The 18,746-nt window shown below is 29.3% G+C and overlaps 1 protein-coding gene across 1 annotated transcript; it reads left to right on the forward strand.

Moving 5' to 3' along the window:
* The first annotated feature begins 6,665 nt into the window (after positions 1-6,665).
* Positions 6,666-17,898, forward strand: LOC103492053 (beta-glucosidase 12-like). Its single transcript, XM_008452236.3, has 11 exons — positions 6,666-6,849; positions 6,938-7,007; positions 9,039-9,097; positions 9,376-9,451; positions 11,218-11,295; positions 11,667-11,754; positions 11,944-12,199; positions 12,478-12,593; positions 16,344-16,696; positions 17,310-17,418; positions 17,530-17,898. Exons 1-11 carry the CDS (start codon positions 6,679-6,681, stop codon positions 17,696-17,698), a joined length of 1,545 nt encoding a protein of 514 aa, XP_008450458.2. The 5' UTR covers positions 6,666-6,678; the 3' UTR covers positions 17,699-17,898.
* Positions 17,899-18,746: the final 848 nt, after the last annotated feature.

Here is an 18,746-nt window from a genome sequence, read left to right on the forward strand (position 1 = left end):
GCTGGCGAGCAACCAGAAGTGACCGTGGCGAGCCATAGGGATTTCTGCTTCCGCTTATTCTTGTTTTTGACGTTAGTACCGAGTTTTAGTCTTCTTCACCATTTACTATTTCTTTTTTTAAAAAGTAGATAGGGCCCGAGTAGGACTTTATAATGAAATTTTATTTTTGCATATTACTTTGATTGGATTTTCATAAATAAATTTCTCAAATTTTATTCGTCTTTACTAAATTTTATGACTTAAACCACTTGTTCTACATTTAGTAATGACTTCGATCCAGTATAAGGAATTGGGTTGTTACAGTTGGTATTAGAGCACAGTGTTTTAGGTTCTGTAGAATGACCTACGATGTAAGTCATTGTTTTGTTTTGGTTTTACTTCACCCTATGGCTATACGGTCCTTCGTCACTCGCCAGGTATGTCTAAAGCCTTGCTAATGTTAAGATTAAAATGTTGCCTGAATAGACTAGACCTAGAGATAGGAGTGTTAAGTTCTTGTGGTGAAAAGTTTTGTTGGTGAATTTTAGGGCGAATGCCGCCACATAGAGGTGCACGACGAGGAGGTGGTAGGGGAGGCAGAGGAGTCGGTCGTGGCCAGCCGGAGGAGCAACCTGCTGCGCCGGCGGTCGACCCTAACGCACCGGTCACCCAGGCGGATCTCGCCGCGATGGAGCATCGTTATCAGGACATGCTGCAAGCTACTTTGGCGCCTTTCCTCGCTGCCCAGCAAAACCAGGCCGCCCCTATTCAGGCCTGGAGATTTACTTGGAGATTTACTTGACGAGTCCTAACCGCAAGACAAGTGTGCTTTCCAAGCAACGAGGTCCTAACTGTTTAATAATGCCAAAATTCATAATTAAGTCACCAACAACTAAAGGCTCAAAAACTCAGTTGAAATGACTTACCCTAGGTCGAGGTTGCAATGCTTGAGCCCCTACCGAAGAAACCCAACGCTTCAAGTCAAATCGTCCAAGGTGGCCTTAAAAGAGTTAATTTAATTTAGTCCAAATTAAATTATTTAGTGTCCAAAAATTGAGTCTTGCTGGGTAAGCCAAAACAAATAATCAATTTACCAAAAATTGGGTGGAAAAGAGCTAACTAGGCTTGGCGGCTCGGCTGGAGGAGCAGGAACCGACTCGGCTTGAAGGTTGGGGATCGGCTCGGCTAGCGGCGCAGACAGTTGCGGCTCGTGGCGCAGACAGGCGCGGCTCACGGCATGGGACTCGGCTTGCGACTCGGAGCGGGCGTGCGCGGGGGTGAACCGGTGTGCGGGCGAGCGAGCGAGCGGGCGCGGGTCGGCTTCGGGTTTGGGCGTCGGCCGAAACGTGGGTTCGGCTTCGGGTTCGGGCGACGGCCGAAACGTGTGTTCGGCTTCGACGGCTGGGTGCGCGCGGCTGACGACCGTCGACTGCTGCTGCTCGGTGACACGGTAGGATGAGGCTTCACGCGACGGCTGGTGGCTACGAACGATTCGGCTGAGCTGACGAAAAGAAAGCAGAGGGCTTGGGCGGCTCGGGTACGCGGCGGCGGCGGCGAGCGGCGGCTAGGGTTTTTTTTTTCTCTTTCTGTTCTCTTTTCTTTTCCCCTCTTTCTTTTTTTGATTTTTCTTTCTTATGCACGGGACCCAAAGCTCCTTTGTATAAAAAAAATCTCTTTTCTTTTCCTTTAATTAAATCAAAACCAACCATCTTCTCTCTCTCCAAATCTCACCAAAATTTCAACCAACCAACCTTTCATTTAACAATAATTCACCAATTAGTTTCCAAATAATAAAAAAAGTACTTAATATCTAAACAAAATGAAAAAATCCCAAACCTTAATTAATCGCAAAATTCAAAATGATAAGGTTCTTCCAATAAATTTGAATTTTCCATAACAACACTTAAACATTAATAACAAATGGGAAAATCGAATTTGTTGGGGCGTTACAAATACAATGAATGTGTGACAAAGCTTTAGTATAATCTTCGAACTTGGATCATAGAAAACAAAATAACAGACCCAAAGGATGAAGCCAAAATAAGAGATGACAACCACAATTGATCCACTAAAGATGAGTGATGATCTAATGCAACCAAACACTCTGCATTCCAAGGAAGCCTTAACAGCTCAATGTGCAATAAATACACACAAATCTACAAGATTTCGAAAACCACACAAATCTACAAGATTTCGAAAACAACTCGAACGAGAAGAACCCCAAAGATACAACCAAAATAAAAAAACACTATCAGTCTTAAGTTAAAAAAGAAAAAAAAACCCAACAAGTTCAACGACAGAAAAAGGCCACCACAAAAATGTCTTAGCTCTCAATTCCACTAGAAAACTTTTTTATGGTTCTCTTATTGCGTTCCATTAAGTTCTTTTTTCCCTTACTTGAAGAGTTCGTATCTCGAAAAGTATCAATCACTTTTCAATTATACATTGAAAATTTTCTGTCTATAATTCTAAATTGTGTAGGTTCCAAGTGATTCTTCATTGTTCCATAGACAATAAGCTCACTCCTTTGTAGTTATATAACAAAATAGCTCCATGATTGAAGGGATTAAAAAAAGCTCAATAAACAGGAGAAAAACTATCAAAACAAGAAATAGAAAAAAACCAAGATCAGTCACCTACTTCAGTTTACACCCAATAGAATTTTCTTGAACAAGGGGGCCAAAAAACAGCTGAATAACAACCAACCAAATTCCCAATATTCCAACAAAGGGGAAGAAGAAACCCAACAGATTAGGAAAACAGAGAATCAAATTCATGTTAGAATTCCCAAAAAATGGTATCGTATCATAAGACCAAAAAGAGAGGTCAAAGAACAATACCCATATCCCAAAACACCATAAATTGAACAAAAACAAAAACACAGAGCAGTAGGCAGACGACGGAATTACCTCGTTGAACGATGGCAGAGATTGGATTGAGAGAGACGACGTCGGCGGTCGAAAATCAAATGCGAGCGGTGGATGGTGGAGGGAGAAAACGGCAACGATCGGTTAGTGGAGGGAGAAAATCCTATACGGCTGAGGTCGGAGGGCTTTGAGTGGTGGGTGGCAGACGGAGATGACGGCTAAGGTATGCGAGTGGTGGAGGGCGGAGGGAGACGACGGCGGAGATTGGATTGAGAGAGACGGCGTCGAAGGCAGGGAGGCGGCGTAAATGGTCAAGTTAGGGATTTTTTTTTACACTTGTAATTTGTGTCAAGAAATAATAATTTTTTTTATTATTTGAATAACTTTTTAATGACACTTTAATTATGTCGTTAATTAGCAACGCAAAATTTTTGTCAAGGAAATTTGTGTCAAAAAATAATAAAATTATTTTTTTATTTGAATAAATTTTTAATGACACATAAATTATGTCGTTAATTAGCGACGCAAAATTTTTGTCAAGAAACATTAAATAACGACGCAAAAAATGTGTCGTTAAAAATTCTACATTTGTTATTTTTAACGACACATTTTTTCCACCCCACCCTTTTTTATTTTTAACGACACAATAATTTGATTACTAGTGTCGTTAAAACCCAAATTTGTACTAGTGTTAAAAGGAAAATTTACTATTATATTATACAACATCTCTCTCATTCCAGCTTGATAAATTTTATATATCGAATAGATACGAGGTTTCATCTCAAAACTAATTGACAATTACGAACTCTAATATATAAGAGTTGGGTATCCGCTTAGTTTTCTAAAGATGTCCACGAGATAAGGTATAAGGCAGGGGATGTCATTCTCCATTTCAATTCCTCATCCCTGTGAAATTCCCAATGAGAATCGGAACAGGGATTTTCTCAAAAAAATTTGCAAGAATTGTGTTCCAGCAGAGAATTTTTTCCATTTGTTTTATTTTCTAAAAGATCAATTAATTTTAATCACTATGAGAGAAAACTTTAATCAAATAATTAACCTTACACTGGATGTTTATTATGGTTAGTTTTAATTCTCTAACATGTTCCCTAAAAATGTTGTTCTCTCAAAATGTTGCTTCTTTTAGGTTTACAATTCTCGATCAAATCTTAATTTTATTTTATTGGACCAAATACCGCTTTGAGATTTATAAAAGTGGACTTAATACCACTTTAAATCACCAATTAACCCAAAAACTCAAACTGTTGAGTATAAAGAAAATTTTATATACTATTCAACACTTCCACTCACTTGTGGGCTTGATAAATTTAATAATTATAGGATAATTATAAGGGGCTCTTGCAAATATGACAATTATAGTATAATAAATTAGCACATCATTTTTACATTTACAAAAATAGAAAAATTGGAGTCCATCCCGCATTTTAAAAATACAAAATTACGAAGCTACCCTTCAATCATTACTAATACCAATATATACGGTTGATACACCAATATATACAGTTGATACACCAATATATACCATTGATACACCAATATATACCGTTGATACACCTGATTTGTTTTGCTGATGTACACTTTTTTTTACTCTCTAATACTTCACTGATACATATTATTAGTTTAAAACACTTGATATGTTGTTGATACACTCAATCAATTAAATACACTTGAAGCACTAAGAATGATACACTTTATATATCGTTGATACACTTGTTATTGTTTCCTGATACACTCAATAGATTTAATACACTTAATCACTTGCTAAACTTCATTGATACATATTATTAGTTTGATACACTTGATATGTTGTTGATACAGTTGCTCAACTGTTGATATACTCAATCAATTAAATACACTTTGGTGTACTAAGAATGATACACTTTATATATCGTTGATACACGTTATATATCGTTGATACACTTGTTATTCTTTGCTGATACACTTGATAGATTTAATACACTTAATCACTTGCTAAACTTCGTTGATACATATTATTAGTTTGAAACACTTGATATGTTGTTGATACACTTGCTCAACTATTGACGTACTCAATCAATTAAATACACTTGATGCACTAAGAAGATGCACTAAGAAGATACACTTTATATATCGTTGATACACTTGTTTGTTTGCTAATACATTTGATAGATGTAATACACTTAATCACTTGCTAAACTTCATTGATACATATTATTAGTTTGAAACACTTGATATGTTGTTGATACACTTGCGAAACTGTTGATACACTCAATTAATTAAATACACCTGATGCACTAAGCATGATACACTTTATGTATTGTCAATACAGTTGTTATGGTATGTTTACAATCTTAATAACATGTTGAACATCATTATCGCTTATAGTCAACAAATTAAAACTGAAAGTTCAATACATGACTCAACCTGAATTTCAGAATGAATCAAGTTCACAAAAGAATCAAATGATGATATCACTTCATCAACCAAAACAAAATTTGTTTTGTAATCCACTAGTAATGTTGCTCATCCCATTGACCACTCTGAAAAACAATTACTACCAATTTAACCATAACTACAATGAACTGCAACAATTTTGGAAAAATAAAAAACATGTAGTAAGTATATCAGTTAACTAATACATATAATATAAGTATATCATACCGTTGATATAAAAAACTCATACAAATTAAAAAAAAAAACAGAACCGAACGTAACTAAATAAAACCAAACTCATCTACGAAGTTCCTTTCGATAAAAGATATTAGGAACAAATAAAAGAACAAATAAAAGAGATGAAAAAGAACAAATAAAAGAGATGAGAAAAAACAAATCGTAGCCCGAGTTTTAATAAATAATATATGAGCAATTCACAGAAATAATATTAGGGCTTCAAAAAAGGGGAAGAAATACATTCATAATTCTTGCTTTCCCTGAAGAAAAAATGAGGAGAATAGGAGAAGATGATAAAAAAAAAAGCCGACGAAGAGGGAGAATCTAAAAGAACGAAACTAAAGAGAGAAGAGAATGATGGTGGAAAAGAGGCAGAAGAAGACGAGGAGAAGAGAAGTAGGTGAATAGAAGAAATGGTGAAGAAGAACGATAGAGAAGAGAAGAAGAAAATGAAAAATGAAGGAGAACAATAAAGAAAATGACAATTTTGGAATAATGAAAAAAATAAAATAAGAAATATCAACCAAAATTAAAAAGTTGCTATATTGCAAAATTGAAAAGATTAGTGCTAATATAGCTAAATTAGATTTTTATTGTGTCACCCAATACAATTTCCCTAATTATAACGTACGTGTAGCAATTTTAGGGATAACAATTATATTAAATGTGTAGCAACATTTTAGAAAAATTGTAAATATAGTAAATTATATCAGTGAAACTTTTATATTATTGATAGACTCTTATGATTTATCAAACTTCTATTATTGATAGATTATAAAAAATGTTGCTATTTGTAAAAAATTTGGTGTATATATTAATATTTTAAATACAATTGATATATTTGCTACTGCACCAATATTATACCTACAACTATGCACCCAAAATTAAAAAAATAATTACAACAATGTTTTACAAAAAAGAAAAAAAAAAGTCATCCTAATCAACTAACAGCAAATATTTCCAAAAAAACTAAACATTTTTTTTGTTTTCATTCACAAGTAATTCCATCCTTTAAATTTCTTTCCTACTTTGCACAATAAAGTAGTTTTCTTCACAAGACAACTAGTTTATTTATTTATTTTCCTTTTTGGTGGCTTTTTAGTAATTTGCTTTCTTTCACCCAATAATTGTTATAAATAAAGCATTTATTGTGGTGGGTTTTATGTGTAGAAGGGGGGAAAATCTCATGGGTTTGAAAGGGTATCTTGTGGTAAACCTTGCTTTTATTCTTGTTGTTGTAAGTGGAAACAATAACTATGGTGTTGAGTCCAATTTGAATAGAAATAGTTTCCCACAAGGTTTTGTTTTTGGGTCTGCATCATCAGCTTACCAAGTAAGTTTGAACTTTATAATCTTAATTTGCAACCAATTGTTTTGAATTATAAGTTGTTTAATTTGGATGTTTTGGTTGTGTTATTTAGTACGAAGGAGCTGCAAATAAAGATGGTCGACGACCTAGTATTTGGGATACCTTCACACACAAATATCCAGGTCTAACCTTTCTCAACTCTTTCTAACTTTTACATACTTTCTATCTATTTAGGATAAGGACCAACCTTGTGGTCATTCTCTTATCATGTCAATGTAAAATTTTAGTAGTATTTCCAAACATTATTCATAATCATTCTCTCTTTTTCTTCCTCCTTTTAGTTAATTGATGTTCTTCGCTTTTTAGTTGTTGTTATATATGGCTTCTTCCTTGAGTTTTTTTTTTTTTTTCTTTTACGACATATGTGTAACAATTATATATGTTGACTTCTTGTTCAAAGCGTTGATATTTCAATCGCGTATTAAGGGACTAAATAGGTATATCATTTTGTGTAGAACCATATCTATAGCCATCACTGTATATACATGAATGTAGATTGATGGTTGAACTTTTTCTTCCTTTTAGAAAAATATATGATAATTAATGAAATTTTGATTTTGTTTTTTTTAAGAAAAGTATATGATAATCAATAGAAGTATATGTTATATATTTACCTTTTTTTTTAAGTGCTATGCATTTTCTTTAGAAAAAAAAAACTAAAAGGATTTTTACAAAAGTAATTTTGTTAAAACAAAAGATAATTGTAGTTAAATATAGAGTAAAAGTTTTTTTTAAAAATAATAATTTCGAGCTTAGTGGTCAAGAAATTGAAATATCTTGAAATGTCTGCACTTATTTATTGATTTTTGAATGTATGTTGATATGTCTTTACTAAAAGAGATTAATATTTTTTTAAAAGGTTTATATTATATAATAATATACTTTTTAAAAGGTTCAAAATTTATAATTACTTTGAAATCAGGGTGTCCACATAAGATAAAGACAAAATCTGAATAATTTGCATTTTATAATATTCTTATTTAATATCTATTTAATATAAATATATACAAATTTGAAACATTTGTTCTAAAGACAAAAAAAAAAGGTCTAAAATTTAATCATACTAAATTGTTCAAGTTGACTCTTTTAGGCCAATTTAAAAATACACATTTGGATCATGAATCTCTTTTTTTTTTCTATTTTTAATTGTGATTGATTTAAATCGCATCTTATCTTGTCAAATTTTCGTATTTATTTATTTGGGACAGCAAAATATTGATTCCGTATAGAACAATTTTGAAAAGGAAGAAGCCTCTAGATTTACAATAAAAAATATAAAAAATGTTCCATCAACAACAGCCATAATATATTTGGTATACAATCGCTTAGATTTAGCTATTTTCGGTACACGATCATTTAGATTTTTTAGATTTGGATAGCCAAATCTAAATGGCTTTTTTTCAAATTCTCTATACACGATGGTTTAATTTGGTTACACAATCCCTTAGATTTAGCTATTTTCGGTACACGATCATTTAGATTTTTTAGATTTGGATAGTTAAATCTAAATGACTTTTTTTCAAGATTTTCTATACACGATGGTTTAATTTGGTTACATAATTTTAGATTTGGGTAGCCAAATCTAAACCTTTTTTTTTTCAAAAAATTTTGGTACGCGATCGTTCAGATTTAGCTACATGATCGTTTAAATTTGCCTAAACGATTTTCTCAAAATTCATTTGATATCATTTAGATTTGGCTATACGATCGTTAATTTATTTATTTTTTGTACCTATCATTTACGACGTTTTTTAAGATCTTTTATATTCAATTAACGGTCTTAAACAACCAAGTAACAGTTTAAAAAAAAACTAAAGAAAATAGATTATTTATATTTGGTACCTAATCTTGAAGCAAATAACAGTTGGAAAAAAAAAGAGGAAGAAAAGATAGACGACGGAAACAAAAAAACTCGCACACGAAAAAGAAAAGGAAGATGATAAAAAGAAAAGAAAAATCTAAAATATTTAAAAAATATAGAAAACTTGATGGACTTTCTTATTGTTTCATATGCCGTAAATATGTTATATTTATGAAACTGAAGATTAAGATGAATTTGAATTTAACTTTATAAATATTTTGAACCATTAAAACTTTTCTATAGAGTGAATAATTAATAGTAACCATAAATATAATATTGAGATGAATGGCAGGCAAGATTCAAGATGGGAGCAATGGAGATGAAGCTAATGATGCTTACCATCGCTATAAGGTAATTAATGTGGGTGCGATATTATTTTTAATTGATACAATAAATCAAATCATTAATTACTTAATTTAATTTACTTATTATTTCTAGTTTCATTTTTTAATTTATAGAAAAACTGTTGGTCCATAGCCTAATTGAGTTTTTCTTGTTTTTCTTTTTTTTTTTCTATATTTTTTAAAATAGTTTCATTTTTTTTTCTTTTCTTTATTTTTTAGCTATTTATATAATTAAAGCAGAATAATTTTGACTTTCCTATTAACTACATTGATGTGATGAAACAGGAAGATGTTGGGATTATGAAAGATATGAATTTTGATGCTTATAGATTTTCGATTTCTTGGTCAAGAATTCTGCCAAGTAAGTTTCTATTTTTTTATTTTTTTTCTTTTTTTAACATTTCTTAGTCAAAATTTTGAGCCTTTAACTTCAATAGTAGTCTAAAATAAAATATTGGGAAAGTAACCAATGAGGTTTGAAATATGTAAAAATTTAGTATTTGGGCCTCTTAAATTACAAAATATTTTGAATAGTTTACCAAGCTCAAAAAATATTGTTAAAAACTATAGTAATAATTTATTGAAAAAATACCTATAACTAAAAATATCATCGCTCGAGTGTCTGTTAGTTTTGAATTTAATTTTAGTTTAGTTTCTAGTTCTTAAGATGTTATAATTTTATTCATAATATTCTATATCACTTTTAAATTAAAGTTCAATTTTTACTAAAATATCATTATTCTCTTTGTAGTTTCTAGAGTTGACGTCCATTGATTAATTAAAAATAATAATAAAGTAAAAATTTTAAAATTAGTTTCAGTAGCGACAAAGACTAGTGAAACTTAATTAATCATAATTTTTGTTTATTTAATTAATCAGTAGATATTAACACACTAATGAATATAGGAAGTGATCTGTTATTTAGTGAAAAGTCGATGTTCAAAGTTTAAGGACGTGTTTTGGCAAACATTCTCAAGTGTTTAATTTAAAAAAATAACTCGTTTAGAAAAGAAAAATAGACTCTTTTACAACCACCCAAAATAGCTTTTTATAGTTTTTGAAATACATTTACGACAATTTTGATCAAAATATTCTAGATAAAAATGAGTGTTTTTGAAAAATTACATCACTTTTTCTTCGTGCACTCTAAACATGTTAAAAAATTTGAAATTTAGAACAGAATTCAAATTTTAATAGTAAAATTGTAAAATTTTAAAATCTAATAACAACGTTGAAATCAAATTCAAAACTTGAAATAAAAGCATAACGTGAAAAATTAAAATCACACTCAGAAGTGTGAAAATTTCAAAACTCATACAATGAATAAAAAGCATATTTTACTTCCATCAGAAAAAGAGATCATCTCCCATCTGGATCCCTACTTCAATCTATAGAACCATCCCTCCACTAAGATCTAAGTTTAAAATAAAACTAAAAAACAAAGAAAAATAGAATAGATCTAATACTAGTTTTGTTTTGCATTATTAAGTTTAATTTATTTAATTCATTTATTCTATTTTAATTTTTAGGGCCTTTTCAATCAAAATTAGTAGTCATCTATGAGAGAGAGTATTTTTAGTAATATATTTTTCCTATTTTTAGATGATATAAATATTAAAATTATCTCTTCACCCATGTGGGCTTACTTTTGTATCGATGAATAATTTAAGGTCATGCGTTTAAACGACTACTGTAAATCAAATTTACCTTCATCTATCTCTTTAAGCTTTCGAGTCAATTTACTGATTAAATACAAATACTATCAAAATTTAGTGATAGTCTAAGGTATTTAAGAAAAATGGATCATATCGACACATTTATTAGGAAAACTATTTTAAACTACTAAAGTGCTAAAAAATACTTACAAATATAACAAAATTTTATAGTCTATATATAAGTGAACACAATAATAGACATCGATAAACATCTATCAACTTCTATCAACGCATCTATCATAATTTATTTGTGTCTATCAATATTTATCAGTAATACTTTAGTATATTTATAAATACTTTTAGTTCATTTAATATGTTTGAAAATATCCGTATATATGATAGGATCAAATTTTCTCCATTAATTTAGATAGAGTACTCAATCTCACTCCCAAACATACCTTTGTTTTGGCAGATGGAAAACTTAGTGGAGGAGTGAACCAAAAAGGAATCGAATACTACAACAACCTTATCGATGAGTTAGTAGCTAAAGGTTACTACAAGATCACATAAACTTTCATTTCTCTATTTATTACATTATCATTTATTTGTTTTATTGTATATCTTTACGAATTGTGTTTCAAAGAGGTTTGAAATTACTATTATTCTACCCTATTAATACAAGTTTTATTTCACTAACATTAAATATATCTATTAGCTTCATATCAAAACTATTTAAGCTAATGAAAATCTTTTTTTTTTTTCAAACTATTCTCTTTTTTTTTCTTTTTTGTCTGTTTAAACAAAAATCAATTGAGGATTAATTTTTTGAAGGTGGTTTTAGTGGTCAAAGAACACATTTATGATTTCATTTGGCCAAGAGAACATATATGTTTGGTTATTTGATTTATCATTGAAATGTAGGAATAAAGCCATTTATTACACTCTTCCATTGGGATCTTCCCCAAGCCTTAGAAGACAAATATGGTGGTTTCTTGAGTCCTCATATTGTGTAAGTAAAGCATTTATATTTTTATATTTTTTTTCACTTTCCATATATGTGAATGATTTTGGACTATATTAATATTCATTTGATATTATTATAACAGTAGAAACCAATGATATTAAATTATATTTTATTTTGTTTAGATAGTGAATATTAAAATAAACCCTGATGAAAAATTAATTGATTACTGTGAAGAAATGATTTTGAAGACTACGCGGAACTTTGCTTCAAAACTTTTGGAGATAGAGTGAAACAGTGGATCACATTGAATGAACCATGGACTTATAGTATGGGAGGCTATGCACAGGGCAGTTTTGCTCCAAATAGATGCTCTGCCTGGCAGAACCTCAATTGCAGTGGTGGTAACGCTGCTACTGAGCCATATATTGCTTCTCACTATCAAATTCTTGCTCATGCTGCTGCAGTCAAACTCTATAGAGATAAATATCAGGTTTGTATCTTGTAATAAATAACACAATATGTGCGTTAGAGTGATTCCAAAGTTGTTAAAATCTATTTTAATTTTATAATATAAAAGATGCTATTAAAAGTATAAAATTAAACTATAAAATGATTCTGAACATGATTAAAAGTGAATTTTGAAATGACATTAACGTATAAAAATGATTTAATAGTCCCAAAATCATTGTTACTTTTAATCATATTTATATATAATTCAAAATTATGTAATTATGAAATTGAGATGAGGTTTGAAATTGTTATTTGCAGAAATCTCAAAAAGGTTTGATAGGAATAACGTTGGTAAGTCATTGGTTTGTTCCTGTTTCAAATGTAAGAAAAGAGCGCAATGCTGCATATAGAGCTCTTGATTTCATGTTTGGTTGGTAAGTTCTTAATTTCTTTCTTCTTCTTTTAGATATACCAACATCAATATTTGACTTTAGCTTTTACAAGTCTCTTAGTAATTAACGTTATAGAGATTTTGTTTGCAACATAGTCCATCAATAATAGGAATCTAATTTAGCAAGTAGAGTATATCACTAATAATTAAAGTTTTACTATATTTATAATTATTTTAAAATATTGTTATACATCTGACTATTATCACTAAAATTGTTCTAGGAGGTAACAATTTTAGTGATAATAATTATGAGTATAACAATATTTTAAAATAATTGTTATCTCTTATATGTAACTATCTAAAAAAAGATTTTAGTAAGAAAATAACCCTATTTAAAATACTATTAAAGTCATGTGAATCAAATGTCTAAGTTTTAAATGTAGGAGATAATTAAGGTATGTGTTTGAATATACATCAGTCAGATAATTATTCTTTGAACGTTAAAAAGATGTAATTGATATGGTACCAATTTTGTATATATATATATATAGAAACTAAAACTACGTAGCTTTTTGGTGAAATGTAACTCAAGTAATATAGTCTAAATTTAATTATTTAATCATTTGAGATATTAATAAATAAATATTTTTAATTACTTATTACTTAAATAATTTTTAATGACAAAAATAATGAAAATGACGGTGATAAAATGTTTACAAATATTTAATTGTAGGAGAAAGTGATATAGTCGTGCATTATTAAATTTAATTATTCAATCACTTGAAATATCAATAGATAAATAATTTTTAACTAATTATTATTTATATTACTTTTATGGATAAAAAGGAAAATTGTTATAAATTACAAAAGTGTCAATGATAGACATGAATAGATACTGATAGACTTTTATCAATGTCTATGAATTACATTGATAGATTTCGATAGAAATCTATAAATCTATAGAATCTATCAATGTAATTCATAGATACCGATAGAAATCTATACATGTTTATCATAGATTCTAAAATTTTGTTATATTTTATAAATATTTTAGTTTATTTTGTTGATAATCCTAAAACTAATTAAATGAATATAAATTATGACTATTTTCAAATATAGTAAATGAATCAAAACATTTTTTAAAAAAATGTATCACAGTTTATCTACAATCAAGTATGATGATAGACCAAGGTAGACTACTATCTGTATATTATTTGTATTATGATAAATACAGATAGTAGTCTATCATGGCCTAACCTATGTAGGTCTACAACATAAATTGTGATAGATTGTTATATTTGTAAATATTTTTAGAAATTTTATTATTATTTAAAATAATTTAACTATAAATTAACTCATTTTAGCTGTATACTCTAAAATCAAACAAAATTCAAAATAGAGAACAAACCTATGGAAAGAGAAGTACATATATTGTTCGATTTATGATATTAAAAAATGACATGATTGTGTTGCCATAATTTGGTTTGGCATTTTGGGATGTTATCATATAGCACCCTTACATGGGAGTATAATCATTTTGGTTTGAAAATAAACTTTCGCTTTCTTTATATATGAATTTGATCATCTTTCTATTATTTGCTCTTTGATGATTACTTTTCTTTTACTTTTCCTTAAAAATCGGTGAAATAAAACTCAACATTGTCACTTTTATTTCGGGAATCAGATACAGATAGTAATATATTACTATGTATATCATTCAAACATAGATAAAAATCTATCTTTGTCTATCATTAAAAAAAAAAAATTATTTTCAAAACTCAAGGAGTCAAGTGACTCATGAATGTATGTTGAATTACCTATTTCATTTTAAGTTTTGAAAAATGTGTATAGACACTCTTTCGTTTTACTCGATAATTTTATTATATACTTTTTATGAAGGATAATTTAAAAAATAAAACAAGTTTTTATAAATTAATTAAAACGTTTTCTATGAATTCAGATGTTTAATTTTGGTATACAAAACCAAAACCATTATGCAGGAATAGGGAGAGAAAACAAGTCCACACCTGCCAAAAATTAAAAATTAAAAAATTAAAAATATTATTTTCATACCTAAATTTTTCTGTTTCGTTCTCAAATTTCTATTAATGTTTTTTTAATATTAAGTCTAAAGTCTTAAAAAATAAAAAACTATATATAGTTTTTGGAAATTTGTTTTTGCTTTAGAATTTGATTAGAAATTAAAATGTTTTCTTTTCCAAAGGTGAAAATTTCGATTTGAAAAATATGAAGAAATATATTTCAAAATAAAAAGCTAAGAACGAAATTATTACTATCGTGACCTAATGTATAATCAAACAGGAAAAGATCATATTGAGATGCTATTTTTTAGAATCAGTTTCAAATATATCAATCAAGCATGAACTATTAACAAATATAATAAAATGTAAAAAAGAGATTACAGCAGAATTTTAGATTTAATTCTCAAAATCGAGAGTGGTGAACCATATCATTAATCAAAGTTAATTAATAGGATACGTTTAGTGTTTGAATTTCGTGCGGCTACGATTTGTTCCTTCTTCCTTTCCAACTTCTTTCTTCTCTTCCTCTTGTGCAATTTTTCTTTTATATATTTTGAAAAATCATGATTTTTGTTTTCAATCAATCATAAATTTTGTATTATTTTTCTTTTCAAAGTATTATTTGGTTTAATTTTGCGTACCAAATATAAAAGATCTTGATACGCGATATTGAACAAAAATCGTCGAAATATTGGTACACGATCGTTTAGATTTGACTATACGATCGTGTACCAAATCTAAACGATATTTGTACAAGATTGTTGGCCAAATATAAAAAATCTTGAAAAAATTGTTGGGATATTGGTACACGGTCATTTAAATTTGGATACACGATTGTGTAGATAAATCTAAATGATTGTGTTTCAATATCCTGACAATTTTTTGTTCAAGATCGTGTACCAAGGTTTTTTATATTTGGTACACGATTATTTAGATTCGACTACGTTTAGATTTGGGTACAAACGTTTAGATTTGGTTACAAGATCTTGTACCCAAATCTAGATGATATTGGTACAAAATTCGATTTTTGTTCAAGATGGTGTACAAAGAATTTTTTATATTTCGTACATAATTGTTTAGATTTGGCTACGTTTAAATTTGGCTACAAAATCTTGAAATATAAAAGACCTTGGTAGTTTAGATTTGATACACAATCGTGTATCATTCAGAAAAATTACTATGGTCAATTAATGATGTGTTGATTGTGACATCTTTTGTATTTTTCATTGTGGATCCGTGGGGTTTTTTCCATTTTTGAAATTGCTATATACTAAATATTTTGATGGTTTGTTATATTTTGAAAAAAAACCTTATAAGTTTATCTAATGTAATACATAGAATCAATCACTAATAGATCTAGTTATATTTGCATTTCTTTAAAATTGTTGCTATATAATTATTTTTTTAACTCTAAAATGATACATAGTGCAATTTTCCTAATGCATGGTTTTTTTTTTTTTTTTTTTTGCTCTTTTATCTCACTTAATTTTTTTTTTCTGCAAATTTGAAAAAAACCAAAAGGTATAAGGCTAACAATTGATATAAATGTTTTTGTTCTTTTCCTTTTCCTTCTAAAAAATCCGAGCTTTTCACATTCACTCTTTTGAAAAACTACTGAAAACAAATGAAATCCTATTGTTTTAAAATCTAGCCAAGCGAACTAAACTACTAGCTCAACAGAGAAAAAAACACCATTATTCTAACTTATATGCATGTAGATTATAAAAACAATTGCTCTCCAAAAAATGTAGGTTCATGGATCCATTAACATTTGGAGAATATCCAAAGAGCATGCAATCCCTTGTTAGAAAGAGACTACCAACCTTCACAAAAGAGCAATCGGAGTTAGTGAAAGGTTCATTTGATTTTCTTGGATTCAACTACTACACAGCCAATTATGCATCATACACACCACCTCCCAACTCCAACCGCGTGACCTACTTCTCTGATGCTCGTGCTGCTCTCTCAACCGAGCGTAACGGTATTCCCATCGGTCCGAAGGCAGCTTCCCCATGGCTTGCAGTTTACCCTCGAGGCATTCATGATGTACTTTTGTATATCAAAGAAAAGTACAATAATCCCCTCATCTATATTACAGAAAACGGTATGTTACTTATGAGTTTAGACTACAATGATATGATTTTGTTTATTCTAGCATTACTTTATTGTTTCAACTACTCATCTACTTTTCCTTCCAAAAGTAAATTGTTTGCCCTTACCCTAGTTGAATAGTATTGGTATCAGAACAGGTAGTGTGTGATGTCATTTCTTGTTTTAGTTAAAAGACTGAATTTCCACTTTTCCAATATTCTATAAAGGTTAAATCTCTGCTATTTAAGAAAAGTTAAAATTTAGCTTCTTAGCTAGGGTTTTAAAAGTTAAAAAGGTGTATTTGTGATTTGATAAAACCTCATATAAATTGATCGTATGATTTGATAAAAATTCATAACTAGTATATCTCTATTGTAGAGTTACTTATGAAGATTATGATATCATACCTTAGGAATTTAATTCTAATTATAAATCATAGAGATTAAATTATAACTTTCTTCATACTACCGGAACCAAATTTGCAAATCTTTAACCTCTTATGAATTTTCAAAACCCACGATATTAATGTATTGTTGTAATTAAATTTACTATAAACTGTCAGCTTAACCTTTTCGATTGATCAATGATCTTACTCTTTTCTTGTTTATGTTTCGTTTTTGTTGTAGGAGTTGATGAGTTTAACAATGCATCTCTCCCTTTAAAAGAAGCACTTGTGGACAACTTCAGAATTGATTACTATAAAGCTCATCTCTCTTTCCTAAAAAAAGCAATCGAGTGAGCTTTTCGATACAACCCTCTTTCTTTCTTTCTTCCTTTTCTGCTCTCATAGCTTCCTATCTTTACTCTCTCTCTAACAATTGAATATATCTTTGCAAATTCTTATAGGGATGGTGTGAGAGTGAAAGGGTATTTTGCATGGTCATTGTTGGACAACTTTGAATGGTCAAATGGCTATACAGTAAGATTTGGCATCAACTTTGTTGATTACAAAGATGAATTTAAAAGATACCCTAAAAGCTCAGCTCATTGGTTCAAGAAATTCCTCAAACACTAGAGTTAATTTGGTCAATATATGGAGTAAAGGCTAAAGCATGAGAGAGGTTTATCTAATCTACATGTGTGAAGTTCAAACACTTCAATGGAAGAAGGATTTTGTTATAAATTTGTCCAATTGCAATTGTATGAATCTTATAATATTTTTGAACATATATATGCACTTCATTTTAATAACTAAATTATTGTTTATGGTTTCCATTGTGTTGTTATTGGTTACTATTTAGTTGTTATATAACTTCTGTTAGAGTTATTTTTGTTCACGTTTGCTCTCTTTATGTTTATGCCTTTGGTCTAATATGGATTGATATAAGTTATGAGTTTCACACTTTGATGTTTATTTTGGACGTTCATGATTCATCTTAATTTATGAGCTACAAACAGTAATTAAATATTTTTTTTCTTGTATATTTTTCTATATTATACCATTCGTATAACTTTTTCAATTTATTTTTTATGTATCTCAAGTCAAAATAAATTGTATCCCAGTGGTTCAATAAGTCTTAATTGATCATTTGATCTTTGAAAACACACACTGGAAGAGAGGTTTGTGTTGGAGTTATGACTAATTTTAATTGCTTGTTTGTAATTGTATCTAATATTTGAAGATTTTGTTTGATGCTTTGGATTTTTTTCAGACTTACTCAAACAGTTGAGTTATGTCCCAAATCACTTTAGGTGTTAAAATTATGTCAAGTTCTTCAAAGTTCAATTAATGTGCTATAATGTAGTTTATAGAACAAAATGTCGTTGCTCAATATTTTGTTTTGTTTGAGTTGTTTGGATGCTTTTTGTTGACAGCGTTAGTAAATGGTGCTACTTTCTTTATTTTGTTTTTTTTTTTTATCATGTGTTGATTAAATATATAAATATTGTGTTGGTGGTTAAGAAGATCTATAGAATCAGTTAGGATTCTCTCTCAAGGTTAGTTCCTCATGTTATTATTTGTTTCTTATAAAGTGTTTAGATTTTCTGTGAGTAGAAACCAATGAAGGAAGAAAGCGTATAAGAAAAGTCTGTTTGTATGTTGACCCGAAAATGAAAGGAAA

This window comes from Cucumis melo, chromosome 2, assembly GCF_025177605.1.
Source record: "Cucumis melo cultivar AY chromosome 2, USDA_Cmelo_AY_1.0, whole genome shotgun sequence".
NCBI classification, from domain to species: domain Eukaryota; kingdom Viridiplantae; phylum Streptophyta; class Magnoliopsida; order Cucurbitales; family Cucurbitaceae; genus Cucumis; species Cucumis melo.